A 17,001-nucleotide genomic window follows, 5' to 3' on the forward strand; every position below is an offset into this window, starting at 1 on the left:
GGCTGTCTCCCAAGCTTAGGTCCTCAGTAAGTCCACCAAATAAAACATAATTCTCATCTTTTAGGTTGTGCATTTTTTTCAGTCGACAGAATGTAGGTAGGGGACTTGTTCCAGGAAGACAGTTACACCATGGATAATTATAGTATAATATGAACTAGGTGTGTAGACAGGGAGGAACCTAGCAAAGTCTGTTTGTTAAAATTTCTCTCTGTCCCACTGTCTCTACAAGGCTCAACAAATATTTGTTTATCACCATTTGCTCCTTTCAACTTTGGTGAATTTCCTTCCTTCCGGTAATACTATCGCCAACATCCTCTTTTGTCTTTAGCTGAAAATGGTATTTGAGGTATCAGCTTGGGCCACTGGGGGAGTTTTAGTCAGCTTTCTTGGGTATCTCCCAAGCATACAGGAAATATACATTTTGTTAAGCTTCTGTTTGTTTTTTGTAAAAATAATAATAATAATAAATAGAAATCTCAATTAAATAGAGTCAGGAGACCAGAAGGGGGAGCTCTCATGCTCTATGAGGATAGCAGAGCCAACAGGAAGAAGAGAGATTTCCTCTTCTTTCCTGGCTCAGAAATTAAGAGACTGTCACAACTCAGCCAACAAAAAGCCATGCTCTGTTTACTATAGCCCTCCCAACTTCCTTTTCTCCTCTATAAAATTCTCTCCATTTTTGCTGGAGACTTGCATGTGGCTCACCATGGTTGTAGACCTCAAATTGCAATTCTTTGCTGATCCCAAATAAACCTATTTTTTGCTGGAGAAATAACTGGCAGTCTGTTTGTTTTAGGTCAACATTTTCTCTTGTTAATCTATCTCTTATTACAGGGGGATCTTATCCAGGTCTCAGAACCTAGAAGGATAGAGGGAAAATTCTTTTTCCTGTCCTATAGTCAGAATGCTTAGTTTATATCCAGAACTTGTCTTCAAAGCATGTTCGTAGCAATGCCATCCTGTTTCTTCTCTTGGAATGGGAAATATGTCATCAAGATTAGATGCGGACGTGTTGGTATTTACAGAAACTCTGGTGCACTGTAAACCCTAGCTCATGTCAAGTATTCCTTGAATAACGGGGAATCATGTGCTGATAGTCTAGACGGGGATCGTCTCAGAGGACGCTGTAAATCCAACTACTCTAGTTCTTTGGGTGAAGAGCAGGGGTAAAAAGGCAAGAATTCTGGCACCTGGGTATGGAGGATTTGAGAGGTGACTCTAAGAAAAGATAAGATGGCCATCATGTGCCCATACATCTTGAGCCCTTCCCAGCAACTTAGTGTTATCTACTGAAGACCTAAATCAAGTAGTGACTCAAGGAATATAGAGGCAGGAGGGAGACACTCCTAGGACTCATGTGTGAAGTGGCAAGCTAAGAAAGCGATCCATTTTATGTCTGCTAATAACTCTTTTTCTGGGAAAAATCCCCAGTTTAAATTCTTCTAGGAACTTAAGTGAGGGGCAGTAGTTTCTCTTGAGTTAACAGGGTCTCCACTGCCATTAGCTCAAAATAATCCACATGCCAAAGTAGCACATCTTGGGGAGGCCTCTTTTGAACCCCTAAGTTTTTTAACAGGTGGCAATACAGTACTGCATACTTAAAATGTGCTAACAGGGTAAATCCTACGGATTCTCATCATACACACACACGTAAGGGTCACCATGTGAAATGATAGATATGTTTGGTAGCTTGATTATAGTGATTATCTCAAAATGTATATGTATACCAAATGAAGTTGTACATTTTAAATATAAATAATATATGTCTGCTACAATTCAAATGCTTTCAGCTCAGTCCTTTCTCACATACACACACACGCACACACACACACACACACACACACACACACACTTTCCTTCTTTAGCAGTTAATGTCTTTATACATCTCTGTCCCCCAATTTGCTCCTAAATATTTAAAGGGAGAAGGAAGGGGTATGAGAATTGTCTTGAGAGGAATCATTCTCTCTGGAGCAAATGAGACAAAGTTTTTTGTGTCATGGTCATTGATCTGATGAGCTTTAGTCTTGAGCCAGAGTTTATGAGGATATTAAAGTGCGTGCATGTTTATAAACTAGAGGAGAATTAAAAGAGGATAGGAGGGAAAAAAAATCTCACACACAAGACCATAGTCTTCTAAAATACTTGGAATTGAAGGTACCTTATTTCCTTTATTATAAGGAAGACTTGAAAAATCTTTCAGTCAGGAAGAGTTTTAATGATCAAGTACATTTTAATACTCTGACTTACTAGGGCGACTCAAAAGTTTGGGAAGAGGAAAAGAAAATCCCTTGTATAATTTCTTGATCTTATTAGATCCAAACACAGTAAGGTTGCCGCATTATACAGATAGAGCTCTCATGTTGCCAGTGTCTATTTCCAAATTTTTAATGCTTCCCCCAACAGCTGACATTTGGGAAGAACAGAAACCAGATATTTTCAAAACATTCCTTGTGATGAAGTGGAAAAAGCCCTGGATTAGTAACCGTGTAAACTAGACTTTTGTCTCAGCTTTTCTACTAACCTTTTGGTCTTAGCAAATCTCTTAACTTTGCACTTTTGTATATTGCAACACTAGCAACACTTTTGTATATTGCAACACTAGCATCCCAAGGGTGCTATGGTATTAGAATGAGATAACTTAGATGAAAGCACCTTGAAATTCTTGAAGTGCTAAGTAATGACTAAATTCCAGAGGATGAGATTAGAGACAGCAAAGCTGACCAGTATTATAGAAGGAAGCTTATTACAGAAAAGCTCAGATTCATTATAAGTTTATGTCTCATCTTTCATGCAATGTATTTAACAGAATTGGTTATATAATGAACCAAAAAAAAAAAAAAAGGAAAGAAAGAAGCAGTGGAGACGGAGCCTGGGACAGCTCAAATGCATTACTCATTGTTATTTAAGGAGTAAATTAAAGGCCAGCAGCTGGGCCATAACCCCTGCTGGGTGGCATCTATTTATCAAAGTGCACAGGCACCTCTGGGTTACCTTCACAGGCAATGACAACACGTCTGGTGCTGGCCTTGGCCCGGTATCTGCAGTTGGGAGCCCTGGAACTTCCTGTCTCCCTGCAATCTGTGACCCTCACTACACCCTCATGGCAGTTCATCCGGCCATTCTTGCACTGAATATTGGCGGTTCTGCAGATACTATGAATGGTCCCAAGGTCTTCATGAATGAAAGTGTTGAAGCGCTTGCACTGATGTGAAGTCATCTTCCGTCTTTGCATCATCAAGTTGCAGTAGCCAACATCGCCTCCTGTCACATCAGGGTCCACGTGTTGTCGCAGGAATCGTTGGTACATGCGATCCTGGCCATAGGAGGGCTGTACCAGCCCCAGCCCCAGCAGGGTCAGCAGCAAGAGCAGGAGTAATGCATGGGTCGTCTGGAGAGCCATCACTACCTTGGAGATGCCTAGAGAGAAACCAAGGGGCAGGCAAAATCATCCCTGATTCAACAGGAAGTGAGCAACCCAAAGCAGAAAGGACAATTTTTGGAGCGTCAGACAGATCCATTTTCTACACATGCAGTCCAAGGGTTAGCCCCAGCTGAACTCCTAGTTTGATATATATGGTTACTACTGTCCTTTGTTTCAAAGAGGCTGCTTCATGATGGTGGATCACCCCGTGTGAGCGATTAAACGGCTGACGAGGGACCTGCACTTTATTCCACCTACAGCCTATCCTTAACGATAATGATTAGGATCAAACATAACTATCATTCTTTTAAACGCCAGCTTCTAAGTTCACAACCACCTTTTGCCTGTGCACAGAAAGATACGAAGCTCTATGTCATATTCCTGTGTCTGATGCCGCATATATGCGATATGGAGTTGGGAAGTGAGGGAAGTGAAGGAGTTGTGGGAAGCAGGATGGCGGGAAGAAATGATGTTCGATTTACCCCTCAACCCCAGGACCACTGGATACAACTTCTGAAGATACACTTGGCACTTGGGTAAGAGCTTCATCACAACAATGTACTTTGGGTTGCTTTTCCCAAATCCAATTTTGCGCAGTTCTGTCTACTTTCTCTCATCCTGCTTCTTTGTGACCAACAACATGGTTTAGCAAGATGACTAGCTACAGAGTAGATTAAACTATTCATCCAAGAGCAAACCCATGACCTCAGCCATAGTAACCAACTGAGTTAACAAGACATGGAAAAACATTATGAACAGAAGTCCCATGTAGACATCAATGGGTGCATCTCAAGATTCTACCTACAACAGAAAATGAAATGATCCCTAAATCCTCCCAACACGTACTTTTGTTTAGAGCTTGCCCCAAAGGCTTTCTCCACTGCACACGTCAAATCTCAGTAAGAACTTCTTTTGATACTGTGATCCCAAAGACCTAGTTCTGCCACACTAACTGTGTGACCTTGGGGAAATGACTTAACCTCTCTCAGTATATTTCCTCACAAGTAGAATAAGCATAATAATAATACCTACTTCTTAGGAATGTTGTGAAGAATAAATGATAAAATCAATGTAAAGTGCTTATCACAATGCCTAGCCTACCGTTAAGTGTTCAGTATATGTCAGCAGTGGCCATTTTTACAATTTCCATTTTTCTTGGTTTCCTTTGTTCCCTCAATCTGATATACTAACAACTAAACTGAATTGCACATATTATTGACACCCTCCCTCTTATTTTGTAGAGAATCTGTATTCCCAAGAGATGAAGGCTCTTTTTAAGCCAAAATATCTCAGCTACTAGAATTTATGCTATGTCCCTGGACAAATGTTTCCTCTCCAAAGTGCATGGAATTTTCTTTCTTTCATGTCACCATTCTTCAAAGGACTTGACATTTGGGGGTGCTTCTTCTCTTTTCCTTGCAAAGTCAACAAAACATAGTGGATTAGGATTTCAATTCTTCAAATGATTGACCTGAGATAAAATGACTTGCCTGTGACTCAACATTTCATTCTAAACAAACTTTGGTTGTGAGAGAACGAGAGATCAAGAGCAAAAACTACTAGGGTTGGCTACTCAGCTGCTAGCTCCATCAGCAGGTCAGGAAGAACCCTATCCCAATGCCACATGATTTCCTGGGAAAGTGTCATTTGTCCTAACACCAGGGCAGGGTATGCAATAATAATGCTCTAAGTAGATGTTTGGAGATGTGAGTTTTCACAACTGTGATGTGATCTATGTAATAATGGTCCATGCCTTTGACTTTCCCCATCAAGACCGTGAGTTGGCAAGAGTCTGTTTGGAAGCCCCTTTGCCTAATATTAGGGAGACAGTCCTGGTTGGAGAACCAGAAAAAAAAAAATCCAAATAGTCTATCAAACTCTGGAAATTTCTCGCTTCCTAAGAGTTTTTTGATTTTATAGTAAGATAAAGTTTCTTTCTTTCTTTTTTTTTTAACACTATACATTTCCAGAACTTTTTTTTTTTTTCTGTGTTGAGTCTTTGTTGCTGCACGCGGGCTTTCTCTAGTTGTGGGGAGTGGGGGGCTACTCTTCGTTGCGGTGTGTGGGCTTCTCATTGCGGTGGCTTCTGTTACAGAGCACGGGCTCTAGGTGGTGCACAGGCTTCAGTAGTTGCAGCACGCAGGCTCAGTAGTTGCACCTCGTGGGCTCTAGAGCTCAGGCTCAGTAGTTGTGGCACACGGGCTTCGTTGTTCCGAGGAATGCAGGATCTTCCCAGACCAGGGATTGAATCCGTGTTCCCTGAATTGGCAGGCGCAGTCTTAACCACTGCGCCACCAGGGAAGTCCCAAGACAAATTTTCTAATAAAGGAGGTTTGGAAAACCCTTCTCCCTACTTCAGAAAGAAATGACAATGTTTTCAATTTTGAAATAGATGAATTCAAGGCAGATATATTCATGTGTTGAGTATGTATCCATAACCTTTCATCCTTTCCTCCATAAATTGAGTACTTTTTCATCCTTTCCTCCATAAATTGAGTACTTTTTCATCCTTTTCTCCATAAATTGAGTACTTTCAGTGAGGGTGGGCTCTCTGTGGCACCAGGACACTGGCCTATAACCCAGGTATTGAGGAGCCAGGGCTTTTGGTCCATTTGAGGGCATGTAGGCAGCAGGGGAGGCCACCATGGGGAATACTGTGACCACTATAGTCATTCATAAGATGGCAAAACTAGTGATGCATAACTGTAATTTATTAACTACTTTCTAAATAAAATATCCAGGTATCTGTTGATGAGATTAGGTAACAGGAAGTTAACCACTGAACCCATGGATTAATTAGCATATTTTACAGAGATTGTTAACCTAAGTTTGTATTTACTTAAAAACATCAAGTTGAAGAAGAATAAAGGGTAAGCTTGGAATCTTTCTATGACCTCCCCAAGACCTCAGAGTTGCCAGACGTCAGTTGAGAAAGTAAAAGATTAAAGAGAAAATAATTATAGTAATCAATTTTTTGATCTTTATATAAAATAACCATGAGAATATCCTGGCAGTGTTCCATTCAAAGCAATATCAAATTACTTCCTGCTTAAGGTAAGAGTGGCTACCCTGAATGGATTTTTGTATTCATGCAGGATTACAAATGTGTGTGTGTGTGTGTGTGTGTGTGTGTGTGAAAGAGAGAGAGAGTGTAATTAATCTGTTGGTATTTAGTCCTAAACTCTTCTTCCTAGGGCTTAACATTTGTAAAAGTAATACTGGCTTATTAACGGTGACAGCAAAACAATCTGCTTCTCCTAAAAATTCTGCTTAGTGGCCTTGAGCCCTGGAATTTTCCCAGCAGTCTCGGTAAGATGAATTTAACATCCTTACCTTCACGGAAAGGTAAAGTCCACCTCCTTCATGCCTGATAAGGAACTGACTGATAAGGAAAAAGGCATTTCTATCCCATCCAACCCTCTCAGGGGACAGCTGAAGAGAGAAAATGGGGAAAGATCAATAGACCAACCATCAGTGAGAAGACTTTGATTTTTACTGATTTCAGAGACGTTTTTATTTATTAAGCATATTGTAAAACAGAAAACAAAAAGATCAGCAGCTCATTTTCTGGATTCCTAGCAATGAATGTTGCTACAGTAAGAGGGGGAAATGCAAGGAAAAAAGAGCAGAGCCAGCTCTAGGCTACTGCGCTGGAGTGATAAAGGACTCATCAAAGTGGGTGGGCCAGTCATTTTCACAGCCAATAACAATGACTCTGTACCCGCTTGTGGCTCTGTACTTGCATGGAGGCCGGGGGGACCCTCCTTTATGCTTGCAAGTGGTGATCTGGAAGCGAGACTTGCTTATTCTGAGATCGCCTTCGTAAGGTTCTCCATTCAAATCGTTACAGATGCCCTTGATGTCATTCTTGCTGCCATGAATAAAGGTGTTGACGTCTTTGCAGGGATTGGTCAGGCCTCGCCTCCTCATCATGTTTTCACAGTATCTGTCATCCCGGCCCTTTGGGCGGGCATCATAGTGCTGGGACAGGAAGTGTCTGTATCTGTAGTCTTCCTGAGCCAGGGTCAGTGGGGTCAGACCCAGACCCAGCATGAAGACGAAAAACAGGGGGCTCAGGAACATCACCATCTCTTTCAACAAAAGCTCCTACCAAGAGAAAATGGAGATGCAGTAGGGGCACAGAATAGCATTGCCAAATTAGGCTAAAAGGACAGGGACCTTTCCCTCTGACCGGGCGTCATAAATCAGGTATCGTCCATCACCTAAGCATATCTTTTTCTTTTCCTTTCCTCATTAGTCTCATATGTCTTGTCTATCGATTCCTTTGGAAAGTCTATTTAAAAGTTTCCTGAACACACCTTCCAGCCCCAACCCCTCTTTCCTATCCCTGAAAATTTACATTTCTACCAGTTGTAGCATTACAAAATCCATTCACACTCTTTCATTCATATTAACTAATTTAATAACAAACCCTACATAAGCCCCTACTGGGTACCAGTCACCGTGCTAGGTCCTGGAACACAAAGACCATTAAGACACACCAAGTCTTGGACTCCCCAGGTGGCACAGTGGTTAAGAATCCACCTGCCAACACAGGGAACATGGGTTAGATCCCACATGCCACGGAGCAACTAAGCCTGTGCGCCACAACTACTGAAGCCCACGTGCCCACAGCCCGTGCTCCACAACAAGAGAAGCCACCGCCATGAGAAGCCCGTGTACCACAACGAAGAGTAGCCTCCACTCACCTCAACTAGAGAAAAGCCTGTGCGCAGCAACAAAGACCCAACGCAGCCAAAAATAAATAAATAAATTTATTTATTTAAAAAAGAATAAATGGAATAGTGTCATGGATATTAAATTAATTATTAATTTTTATATTGTGCTTTTCTTGTGTGTAAGTCAATAAACATATTTTTGTAGCCCTTAAAGAGGCCACAGGTTGTAGCACTGAGCCTGTAGTGATGCTAAGCAGCCCTGGGAGTACAGCTGTGGCTCTAGAAAGACAAGAGGATTCGGGGTTCTGCTGGTTACATGTGAAGGCATGTGACAGGGTGAGCGAAATGACCTCTCTTTCTTCCTTTTTTTTTTTTTTTTTTTTTGAAGCAAGTAAAGTGTTTATTAGGAGGAAAAAGAGTACAGTACATGTGGATAGACACACAGAAGGGCTCAGAGAGAGAGACAGTCATGCCCTCGTGGTAGTTTGAATCACTTTGATGGGGCATTTCACTACCTTGTCTGTTTTATCATAACTGTAGACAAATTGGGTATACTGCCAAAGAATTACCAAATTATACACTAAGAAATGACCAAATTATACACTAAGTCATTCCTCAATTATGAAATAAAGAAATAGTCACTGAAAAGGTTTCCGTGAAGCACATAAGAGTATGATCTGTAATAGCAGCAGCAAAAGTGTGTTCTTGGGAGGTTAGCAAGAAAGCGGTACGTGATTGGAAGAGTCCCACCTAAAAGAATAACAAGTAGTCCTACATGGCGGCTGCTCCACCACAGCTGCTGGGCTGCCACGCTCCCCACGCGGCAAGCTCTTTACATTTACATTGTGCTTTTCAGTCTCCTGGGTGTGTTTTCTCTTTCTAGTTTTTTGGAAGACCAAGTTTTCTTGAATTGTAATCAGTTAAGTCTCTTGCTCTGCTATGGGCAAATATTGCCTTCTAATGTCACAGGCAATCGTAGAATGGCAGGCTGTCAAGGTTGTAAGGGTCCTTAAAGGTCCCACAGGGAGCAGAAGCCAGAATCCCAGAGTCCAAAAATCTGGAAGTAGAACCTGAGCTGGTAGTACCCAAAAGAGTCATTAGGTGGCAGTGGTGGATAGGAATGCTGTCTCCCACGCTGTAGAGAAAACAGTGGGTCCTTGTAGGAGGTGCCAGTATTGTACAGGGGATATTGCTGTTCACCGAAGGGGGTGTGAGCTGGCAGGCCTGTCTACAGTTTCTGTCCAAACACTCTATGCTTTAGATATTCAGCCCAAGGACAGGTCACCAGTGTCAAAGCAAAAGTCACAACGCTCAGTATATGCCCACAAGGATATCACAAAATAAAGATTTACCTCTTGTCAGGTTTCATGGGTGCCATTCCAAAACCATTATTCATGGGATCTGAGCGAACAATTACCTGTTTACTTCTCAGTGTTTCCTACCGGTGCATAATCTACAGGAGGGCAGGGCTCATATCATTCACCTTGTATTATACTACCTGCCTCACAGTAGACCCTCAATAATAATTTTTTTTAATGACTGACTTCATTTTCTTCTCCAGGCCTAAATTTGTTCATCTATAAAATGAGAGTTGCTAACTCTAAAAGTCTGAAATTCCCTGGTTCTCATAAAGCATAGAGAGCCTTTCTAGTTTCACTAGCAAAAGTCCAGTGACCATGGAATTGTAAAGATAAGTTTGTATAAGTTTAGTTGGTAGCACAAGGCACCAGCTGGAAGAAAGAGATGATAGGATGGTCTGCAGCCCAATCTCACTGGTATGCAACATCCCTGAAGGCTCGGTGTGTAAGTCCAGCCCATACCACTTCTAGTTAAGGCACTGGACTGACCCTACCTCAGGGCTTGTCACCCTAAAAAGCCACTTGTTTGTTGGGAGGTTGAAGGTCCTCATGTGCCAATCTGCGGAGGTAAAGGAATATCTTTGTTTCTGACTTACAAAATTTGCACATTCGTTCTATAACAACTCAGCTAAAGTTTGCTCAGGCTTATTGTAATCTTGACTCCCTGAGACATCCAGAAACCAAATCCCAGCAAATACACACCACTGGTGAGAGTGGTCACCACTATCTAACATCTGCTCCCCCCACTCATACCTTCCACAAGCATATATGCAATTCTCAATTTCCCAAAAAGAGAGGTAAAAGGGAATTGGAAGAAAACAAATAAGAGATTATTTGTGGTCCAGAAGTGAATCTGCCTAGGCCAAGGGCACAGAGCCTCACATTTGGTCAAGGGTGGTCAGACCCATTTACACATATCCTTCTAGACCCAAGCACATAAGTGTCAGTGGAATTTGTTCCAAATGTTCTTTAGACTAACTTTATCCTCTGTCTCAAACCAATCCCTTGGTCTTTATAAAAATTAACATTCTCTTCCTCTCCCCCCAGGCAATATTTTGTATTCAAGGGATCCACCAAACTTTATGCACCAGGGAATTACCTTGACCTTTAATGATGAGTAACTATGGTCAGTGTACCTTCTTTTGATCTTGGGATGTGTCCCACTTTGCTTTCAAAGAGCACCCAAAACTTTCTTTTTTTTGGCCGCACTGCACGGCCTGTGGGATCTTAGCTCCCTGACTAGGGATTGAACCCACGCCCTCTGCAGTGAAAGCGCAGAGTCCTAACCACTGGACCACTAGGGAATTCCCCCAAAACTTTCTTAAGGAAAGAAATTATCAGCGAAGGTTATAAGAAAACAGAGCTGGGACTTCACTGGTGGTCCAGTGGCTGACTCTGCGCTCCCAGAGCAGGGGACCTAGGTTCCATCCCTGGTCAGGGAACTAGATTAGATCCCACTTGCCAACTAAGTTTGAAGGCCGCAACTGAAAGATCCTACATGCTGCAACGAAGATCTCAGATCTCATGTGCTGTAGCTAAGACCCGGCGCAGCCAAATAAATAAATATCGAAAAAGGAAAGAAAACAGAGCTAAAAATATATTTTCTGTTTTCTTTTCTTGTTAAGCCACATACAATGCCTATATGGCGGGGGGGGGGGGGTTCCGGATGCCCTTCAGCAAACAGCTTTCCCAAATCTTTGGGGATTTTATCACAATTTAGGAGTCTCTCCTAAACCTCCACTTGCTCCTAATCGCACTAATTTCCCTTTATCTACATATAGGACAGTGGTCCCCAACCTTTTTGGCACCAGGGACCGGTTTTGAGGAAGACAATTTTTCCACGGACGTGGGTGGGGCGATGGTTCAGGCGGTAAGGCGAGCGGTGGGGAGTGGCGGATGGAGCTTTGCGCGCCCCGTCGCTCACCTGCTGCTCTGCGGCCCAGTTCCTAAGAGGCCGCGGACTGCTACCCGTCCACAGCCCAGGGGTTGCGGACCCCTGATATAGAATATTCCCCAAAGAAATCTGTTTTCATTTTAAACTTTGGAATCTAATTCATTTTCTTCTTAATTCATGAGCTTGGGCCCAGAGGCTTTAAAAGGGGGGAAATAGTTTCACTGAAATGGATGGACAGCTAAAAATAGTATATAAACAAACAAGTAAATAAATAAAACAACGGATTACCCAGGTGGAAGAATCTTACAAAAACCTGGAAGTTTCCCTCCAACTGAAGAGAGGTTCCAGCTGTTTGTTCCTGGAGATGGGTTCCAGCTGTGTGAACCTGGAGGCCTCTCTTGGTTCTCATTATATAGTGATCAGATGAACAGGGTGGGGAGACTAGATCTAAAAATCCCCAATTCTGCAGAGACAGGCAAACCAAGGACACTGCTCTTGGACAAACAATGAGAGTCATTCACCTCTTCCCTGGGCATGACCCGGCCAGCTATCAATCCACCTGAATCGATTAGAGATTTGTTCCAGAGGCAAAGTTTGATAAACATGGCCTCTTGTCCCAAAGTTGCTTTTCCTGACATCGTGGTTCTTACTTTTGCCCAGGACAGGACCGAGGTTTCATTGCTGCCATGCAATGATCTGGATCCAGAAGATGTCGTTTCTTGGGCCAGCTCTAAGAACTGCCTCAGAAGAAGCCTGCAGAGTGAGCTGGGGTCTCTGGGCAGGATGCTGCTCCGCTGTGCTTTCTGTTTACCCACATAATTTGGTTTCATGAAAGGGTGCTAAGTAGGTTTCACAGAACCAGGAAAGCACTTCCAGAGAAGGTTATGTGACAGCTGTTAGCACCCTGCCTTTGACCTCAACCTCCCAGCTACTAACCCTTACTAACCCTCGGAAATATCCTTACCATATGTCCTGGGCTTCTCTTTCCTTTCTTCTTTACCCGTCCACAAATGACTAACTGCGCACTCAATCTTCTGTTCCTTGTAACACAGTTGTAAACTTGATTATCTCCACCATCAGTGCAACACTGACATTGCATCCACTCACAAAGTGGATTCGTTGCCTGCATAGAAAGTGGACTGAAGGTCACCAGGATCGCTTATAGATCCTATGGTTTCAAATATCAGGTAGCAGCAGGAGGCCAACTATTTCACAAACCCTCAGCACCCACCTTCACTGATGTTGGATCTAGGACACTGTTATCTTCTTAAAAATCCTCAGCCTTCTATTGTCATCCACCCACCTCCCAGTTTTCAGTCTCCCTGTATTTTAGGTGTCAACTGAAGACAGGCTGCCTACCAGTAAAACAAATGCACTTGAAATCATCATAATAATTATAATAATCAGTGTTACCTTTCACTCTATGAAGCGCTCATATACATGACTACATTTAACCATCACCGAGACTGTGTGAGGTGGGTATTATGTAAGCCAGTTTTTCTCATGAGGAAAATCTGAAATCAAACAGCAGGGGCCCTTGACTGAAACAACCCTTTCTTTTTCTTTTGCTAATAACTTTCTTGCCTCATCCAGCTTCTGACTATAAAAGCCTTCCATTGAAGAGCTCCTCGGAGCACCTCTTATCTACTAGATGAGATGCTGCCCCATTCGTGAATCGTTCAACAAAGTCAATGAGGTCTTCAAATTTACTCCGTTGAATTTTGGGTTTTAACAGAGCAAAGAGCAGCAGCGGGATGTGGGGCTCTACTGCCTCTAACGACGTGCCCAAACACTCACTTGCCTTTTATGGGCAAACACACCGTTTGAGAGGGGCACCTACCGTAAATTAATCACACATCACTTTTTAAACACAAACTGAAGAATTGAGTTTTAAAAAGTTATCAGCCATTACAAACCACACAGCTGGGTTTTGCTTTGTGATTCAATCTGATGATCTTTTTCTTTTAGTAGTGAGTTCAGATTTATTAATACAAGTAACATGATTAAAAAAAAAGTTATCAGGACTTCCCTGGCAGTCCAGTGGTTAAGACTCCTCTTTCCAATGCGGGGGGCAAGGGTTCCATCCCTGGTTGGGAAATAAGATCTTACGTGATGCTTCATGCGGCCAAAAAAAAAAAAAAGACTTATCAAACCAGTCACTTGTTGCGGAGAAGGCTGCCAGACCCATTGCTGACACCCTGATTGCCTCAGCAGTCCTGGACCAGGAAGCAGCAGCCAACTCCCACAGTCTGTGGGGATCAAGATGACTTGATCAACACAACCCCACCCTAGTCTGATAAATCGCCTGAAAGCAGAGATTAGATACTCCACTCCAAAATCGAGCACATACAGTCCCATGGCCTGAAACACCAGTGCAAGCACCAACTCACACAAACAGATCAGCCTCTGATTTTAGAGTTATGCAGTAGTGCTGGGGGGCAGCCTTCAGCCTCTGAACACAGCCGAGTCCTTTCTCTTCCTCTGGGGTTTCACTCGACAACCTTTTCACAACCTGTCCATAGAGCTGACAATGCCAAAAGTCAGCTGGTGAATGGGGAATGATTGCTTTCATTCTAATTGTTTTTCTTTTCACCTTGGCCCAATGAGGTTATGATGAAACAGAATATAAGATTTTGGAAAAAATTAAAAAAGAAAGTTTTACTATTTCATTAAAATGCATCTAAGTGTTTACTCAAAATACTTATAATGAGGAACTACAGTCAACGCTCCACATCCACAGGTTCCCCATCCTCGGATTCAACCAACTATGGATCGAAAATATTTGAAAATAAATTCTAGAAACTTCCAAAAAGCAAAATTTTTAAGTTGCTGTGCCCCAGCAACTAGTTACATAGCACTTACATTGTATTAGGTATTATAAGTAATCTAAAGCATGAAACTTATTTAGTAACAGAAGTAATGGTTAAAAGAGGATGAAGTCCACATGGAAATAAGGGTCACACCTCTACCTCCAGGAATTAGGGGACACTATTGATTGAGGGAGGATGGGGACAAAGTCCAGCTGACCCACCTCTATTTCCAAACAAAGACAAACATTAAACATTCCATTTTCAACAAACCCTTGTTCTGTGCCCATTCGCTCTTTCCCAGGTATTTCAATGTGTTTGGAGAATAGCTGTTTACAGAGATTGTTCTTTGCGCAAAAAAAGATTAAATAAAAACTAAAGAGAGATTTCACTGGCCTGCTGTGGTCCACTTTCTTGGCCAACTACTTTAATTTATGAATCACACTGGCAAATGCTTACAACAGTAACTCGGCAAACCCCTTAGTTTTGACTGCTTATAAGCTCACATCTGCTCTTTCAACAAAGCCAGAGCCATTCCTCTTTTCCTAGAATGATTTTCCCCAGCCTCTCTGCCAAACTATAGTTTTTCTCCATATTACTGGAGCACCTTCTTTCCTATAAGAGTCATGTTACCAACATCCTACAGTCGGAATTAGAAGAGGGACCTCAGAGACTATCTATCAACCCCTCATTTTACAGATGAGGAACCAGGAACGAAAAAAGAACATGTATCGCCCAGTGAATATTTGCAGTTCCAGGGACTAGAAGCTTCCCACTGCACCACACAGCATTCACAGTCCACACTAGTAATTTCTAGGAAATCAAAGATCATTTTAAAGGTGCCAATGAAAAGTTGCTGTTTAAGAGAAAACTACTTTGGATATTTCCATATATTCCCAAAATATTTTAACACCCCCATTATCTGTTAAAAAGTTGCTTGAAATATAAAATGTCTTATCCTTCTGCACTAACTAGTTAGTAGCTGTGTAGTTCAGTGGCTCTTTGAATACCTCTGGCTGCTTCTGGGAAGTTAGCCATGTGCTATTCAGATAATTATGTCACTTGGGTTTCTAGTGATTACATTTATGACTTGATTGTGAGGTTCCCAATGACACAGGAAAGGTCTTGGCTCTGTTGGGGAAGAGGACATTTTCTTCCACCCCTCCAGGTTCTTCTGGCTGGTTTAAGAATCAAATTGACATGAGACAGATTGACAGGAGAAAATCAAACAGATGTTTAAAATCATGGACACATTAGAGAGACCCAGGAAAACTGAGTAACTCGCCAAAATGGCAGAAGCCTCTCTTTAAATACCATCCTCCCCTCAAGGCAAAAAAGGATGTTGAGGGTGGGGAGAGTCAGTTATGTTAGGGTACCAGGAAAAGCGCAGTAAAAAGTAGGGTTGTGATGCAAACTGAAGTCTTTGCCTTCTCCAGCAGGCAAGAGTTTGTAGATATTTGGTCATCCTCTTCCAGGTACAGCGAGGGAGACACTCTTACAAATGGAGATTTCCCTTATAAATGTAAATGTTTCTTACTACAAAAAGTTAACTCCTACTAGGCTTTCTGGATTTTCCCCTTGTCTGCTGTTTCTTAGGAAATAACCAGGTTAAAATAATATGCTACAGAGATAGTTTGGGGTGGCAAATTCTGCTCCCCTACAGCTCACTTGAGATTTCCCCAGGCCCCAGAATGCTGCTGAAACTGTTTTTACCATCCTGCCTAAATAAGCCCTGTGCTGTTACCATTTGATGTGCTGTCACAGAATAAGAAAGCTGAGGATCCCAAGGTTCCACTAAGAAAGCTTAGAGAAGAGGTTGGTGGCAATGTCTCAAAGAACGTCTCACTGGCTGAAGGTGGGTTAAGGGTGAGGAGATAGAGGAGTAAACAGAAAACGAAAACACGAGCTCCCACGTGTCAGTTGCGGTCGCAAAAACGGGACAAGACCTGTTTCATAAATCTGGCGATCATCCTGGGTACCAAGAAAAAGAATCCTTAATTTTGAGGAAGTGTAGGCCTCCCCGGATTTCCTTCGGTTCACCAATTCTGGGGTCCCACTTAGAGCCTACGTTCGAGGCAACAGGCATTTCACGCTGGCATCTCCACTCAGCTGCGGAAAATAAGCATCGGAGTCGGAATGGGGAATCTCTGACTCTACAAGAACTGGACTTTTACCTTCCTTCCTATTCCTCAGCTCCTCCAGTCCGGTGCCGCAAACGCCTCCCCACCGAGCCCCACACTGCCTCTGCTAAGAGGCGACTCCCCCGACTCAAACGCCCCTGATGAAACTACTAAAAAGGAGGCGGGGGGGTGGGGAGATGGAGGAAAAGGAGCTGGAGAAGTGTGAACCCACCTCGGCCTCAGAACAAGTCTGCAGAAACAGGCAAAACGGTGGAAAGAGACGTGTTTGCTTCTCACCCGCTTCTTCCTCCCTGTGAGGACGATGGGGAGCCGGTAGAAACGCAAAGAGGAGAGGAGCGTCGGGGTGCGAGCCTTTTTGTAGTTGAGGCCCCGCCCGGTTTCTCCGAGAAGGCGCCTTCCTCCAGGACCCGCCTCCGACGCAGGCATCAGAGCAGCCCCCGCCCCAGGCGGAGGGGGTGGGTCCCCACCTGGGCCGGGAGCGAGCCTGGAGATCCGAGGCCGACGCTCAGGGGCCGTGAGGACACGGCCTGTGGGGTCTGCAGACGGCGGGACCCTGGCCCCTGCTCCCTGCTCCCGGGAGCGAGGTTACCCCTCCCAGGCGTCCGCTGGCGAGAGTCCAGGAAGCCAGGCAGTTTGGCCCCGCACAGATAATCTTTTTGTAGAACAGTTCTCTTTTGTAGAACAGTTCGGAACGCTGGAAA

The 17,001-nt window shown here is 43.2% G+C and overlaps 2 protein-coding genes across 4 annotated transcripts; both read right to left on the reverse strand.

The window, feature by feature from the left end:
- Positions 1-2,129: 2,129 nt before the first annotated feature.
- Positions 2,130-16,652, reverse strand: RNASE4 (ribonuclease A family member 4). 2 transcript variants are annotated; one of them, XM_027083730.1, is made up of 2 exons: positions 16,512-16,652; positions 2,130-3,417 (listed from the first exon to the last, which is right to left on the reverse strand). In XM_027083730.1, exon 2 carries the CDS (start codon positions 3,398-3,400, stop codon positions 2,957-2,959), a length of 444 nt encoding a protein of 147 aa, XP_026939531.1. In that variant the 5' UTR covers positions 3,401-3,417; positions 16,512-16,652; the 3' UTR covers positions 2,130-2,956. The 2 variants fall into 2 exon arrangements, with proteins under 2 accessions (XP_026939531.1, XP_026939532.1); XM_027083731.1 differs by lacking the exon at positions 16,512-16,652 and adding an exon at positions 12,317-12,338.
- On the reverse strand, positions 6,911-16,622 carry ANG (angiogenin). Of its 2 annotated transcripts, XM_027083728.1 has the most exons (4): positions 16,512-16,618; positions 12,584-12,707; positions 12,317-12,475; positions 6,911-7,528 (listed from the first exon to the last, which is right to left on the reverse strand). In XM_027083728.1, exons 3-4 carry the CDS (start codon positions 12,449-12,451, stop codon positions 7,064-7,066), a joined length of 600 nt encoding a protein of 199 aa, XP_026939529.1. In that variant the 5' UTR covers positions 12,452-12,475; positions 12,584-12,707; positions 16,512-16,618; the 3' UTR covers positions 6,911-7,063. The 2 variants fall into 2 exon arrangements, with proteins under 2 accessions (XP_026939529.1, XP_026939530.1); XM_027083729.1 differs by lacking the exons at positions 12,317-12,475; positions 12,584-12,707 and having other exon boundaries at positions 16,512-16,622.
- Positions 16,653-17,001: the final 349 nt, after the last annotated feature.

Source organism: Aethalodelphis obliquidens, unplaced genomic scaffold (assembly GCF_003676395.1).
Source record: "Aethalodelphis obliquidens isolate GAN/ISIS:26980383/991018 unplaced genomic scaffold, ASM367639v1 scaffold51, whole genome shotgun sequence".
Lineage (NCBI taxonomy): Eukaryota > Metazoa > Chordata > Mammalia > Artiodactyla > Delphinidae > Aethalodelphis > Aethalodelphis obliquidens.

Bases quoted from the DNA above. Each gene is read 5' to 3' on its own strand.
- RNASE4 (XM_027083730.1), bottom strand. From the start codon at position 3,400: ATGGCTCTCCAGACGACCCATGCATTACTCCTGCTCTTGCTGCTGACC.
- ANG (XM_027083728.1), bottom strand. From the start codon at position 12,451: ATGCAATGTCAGTGTTGCACTGATGGTGGAGATAATCAAGTTTACAAC. The intron at 7,529-12,316 runs GTAAGGATATTT...TTCTCTTGGTAG, and splicing joins AGAGAAGCCCAGGACATATG to GAGCTTTTGTTGAAAGAGAT.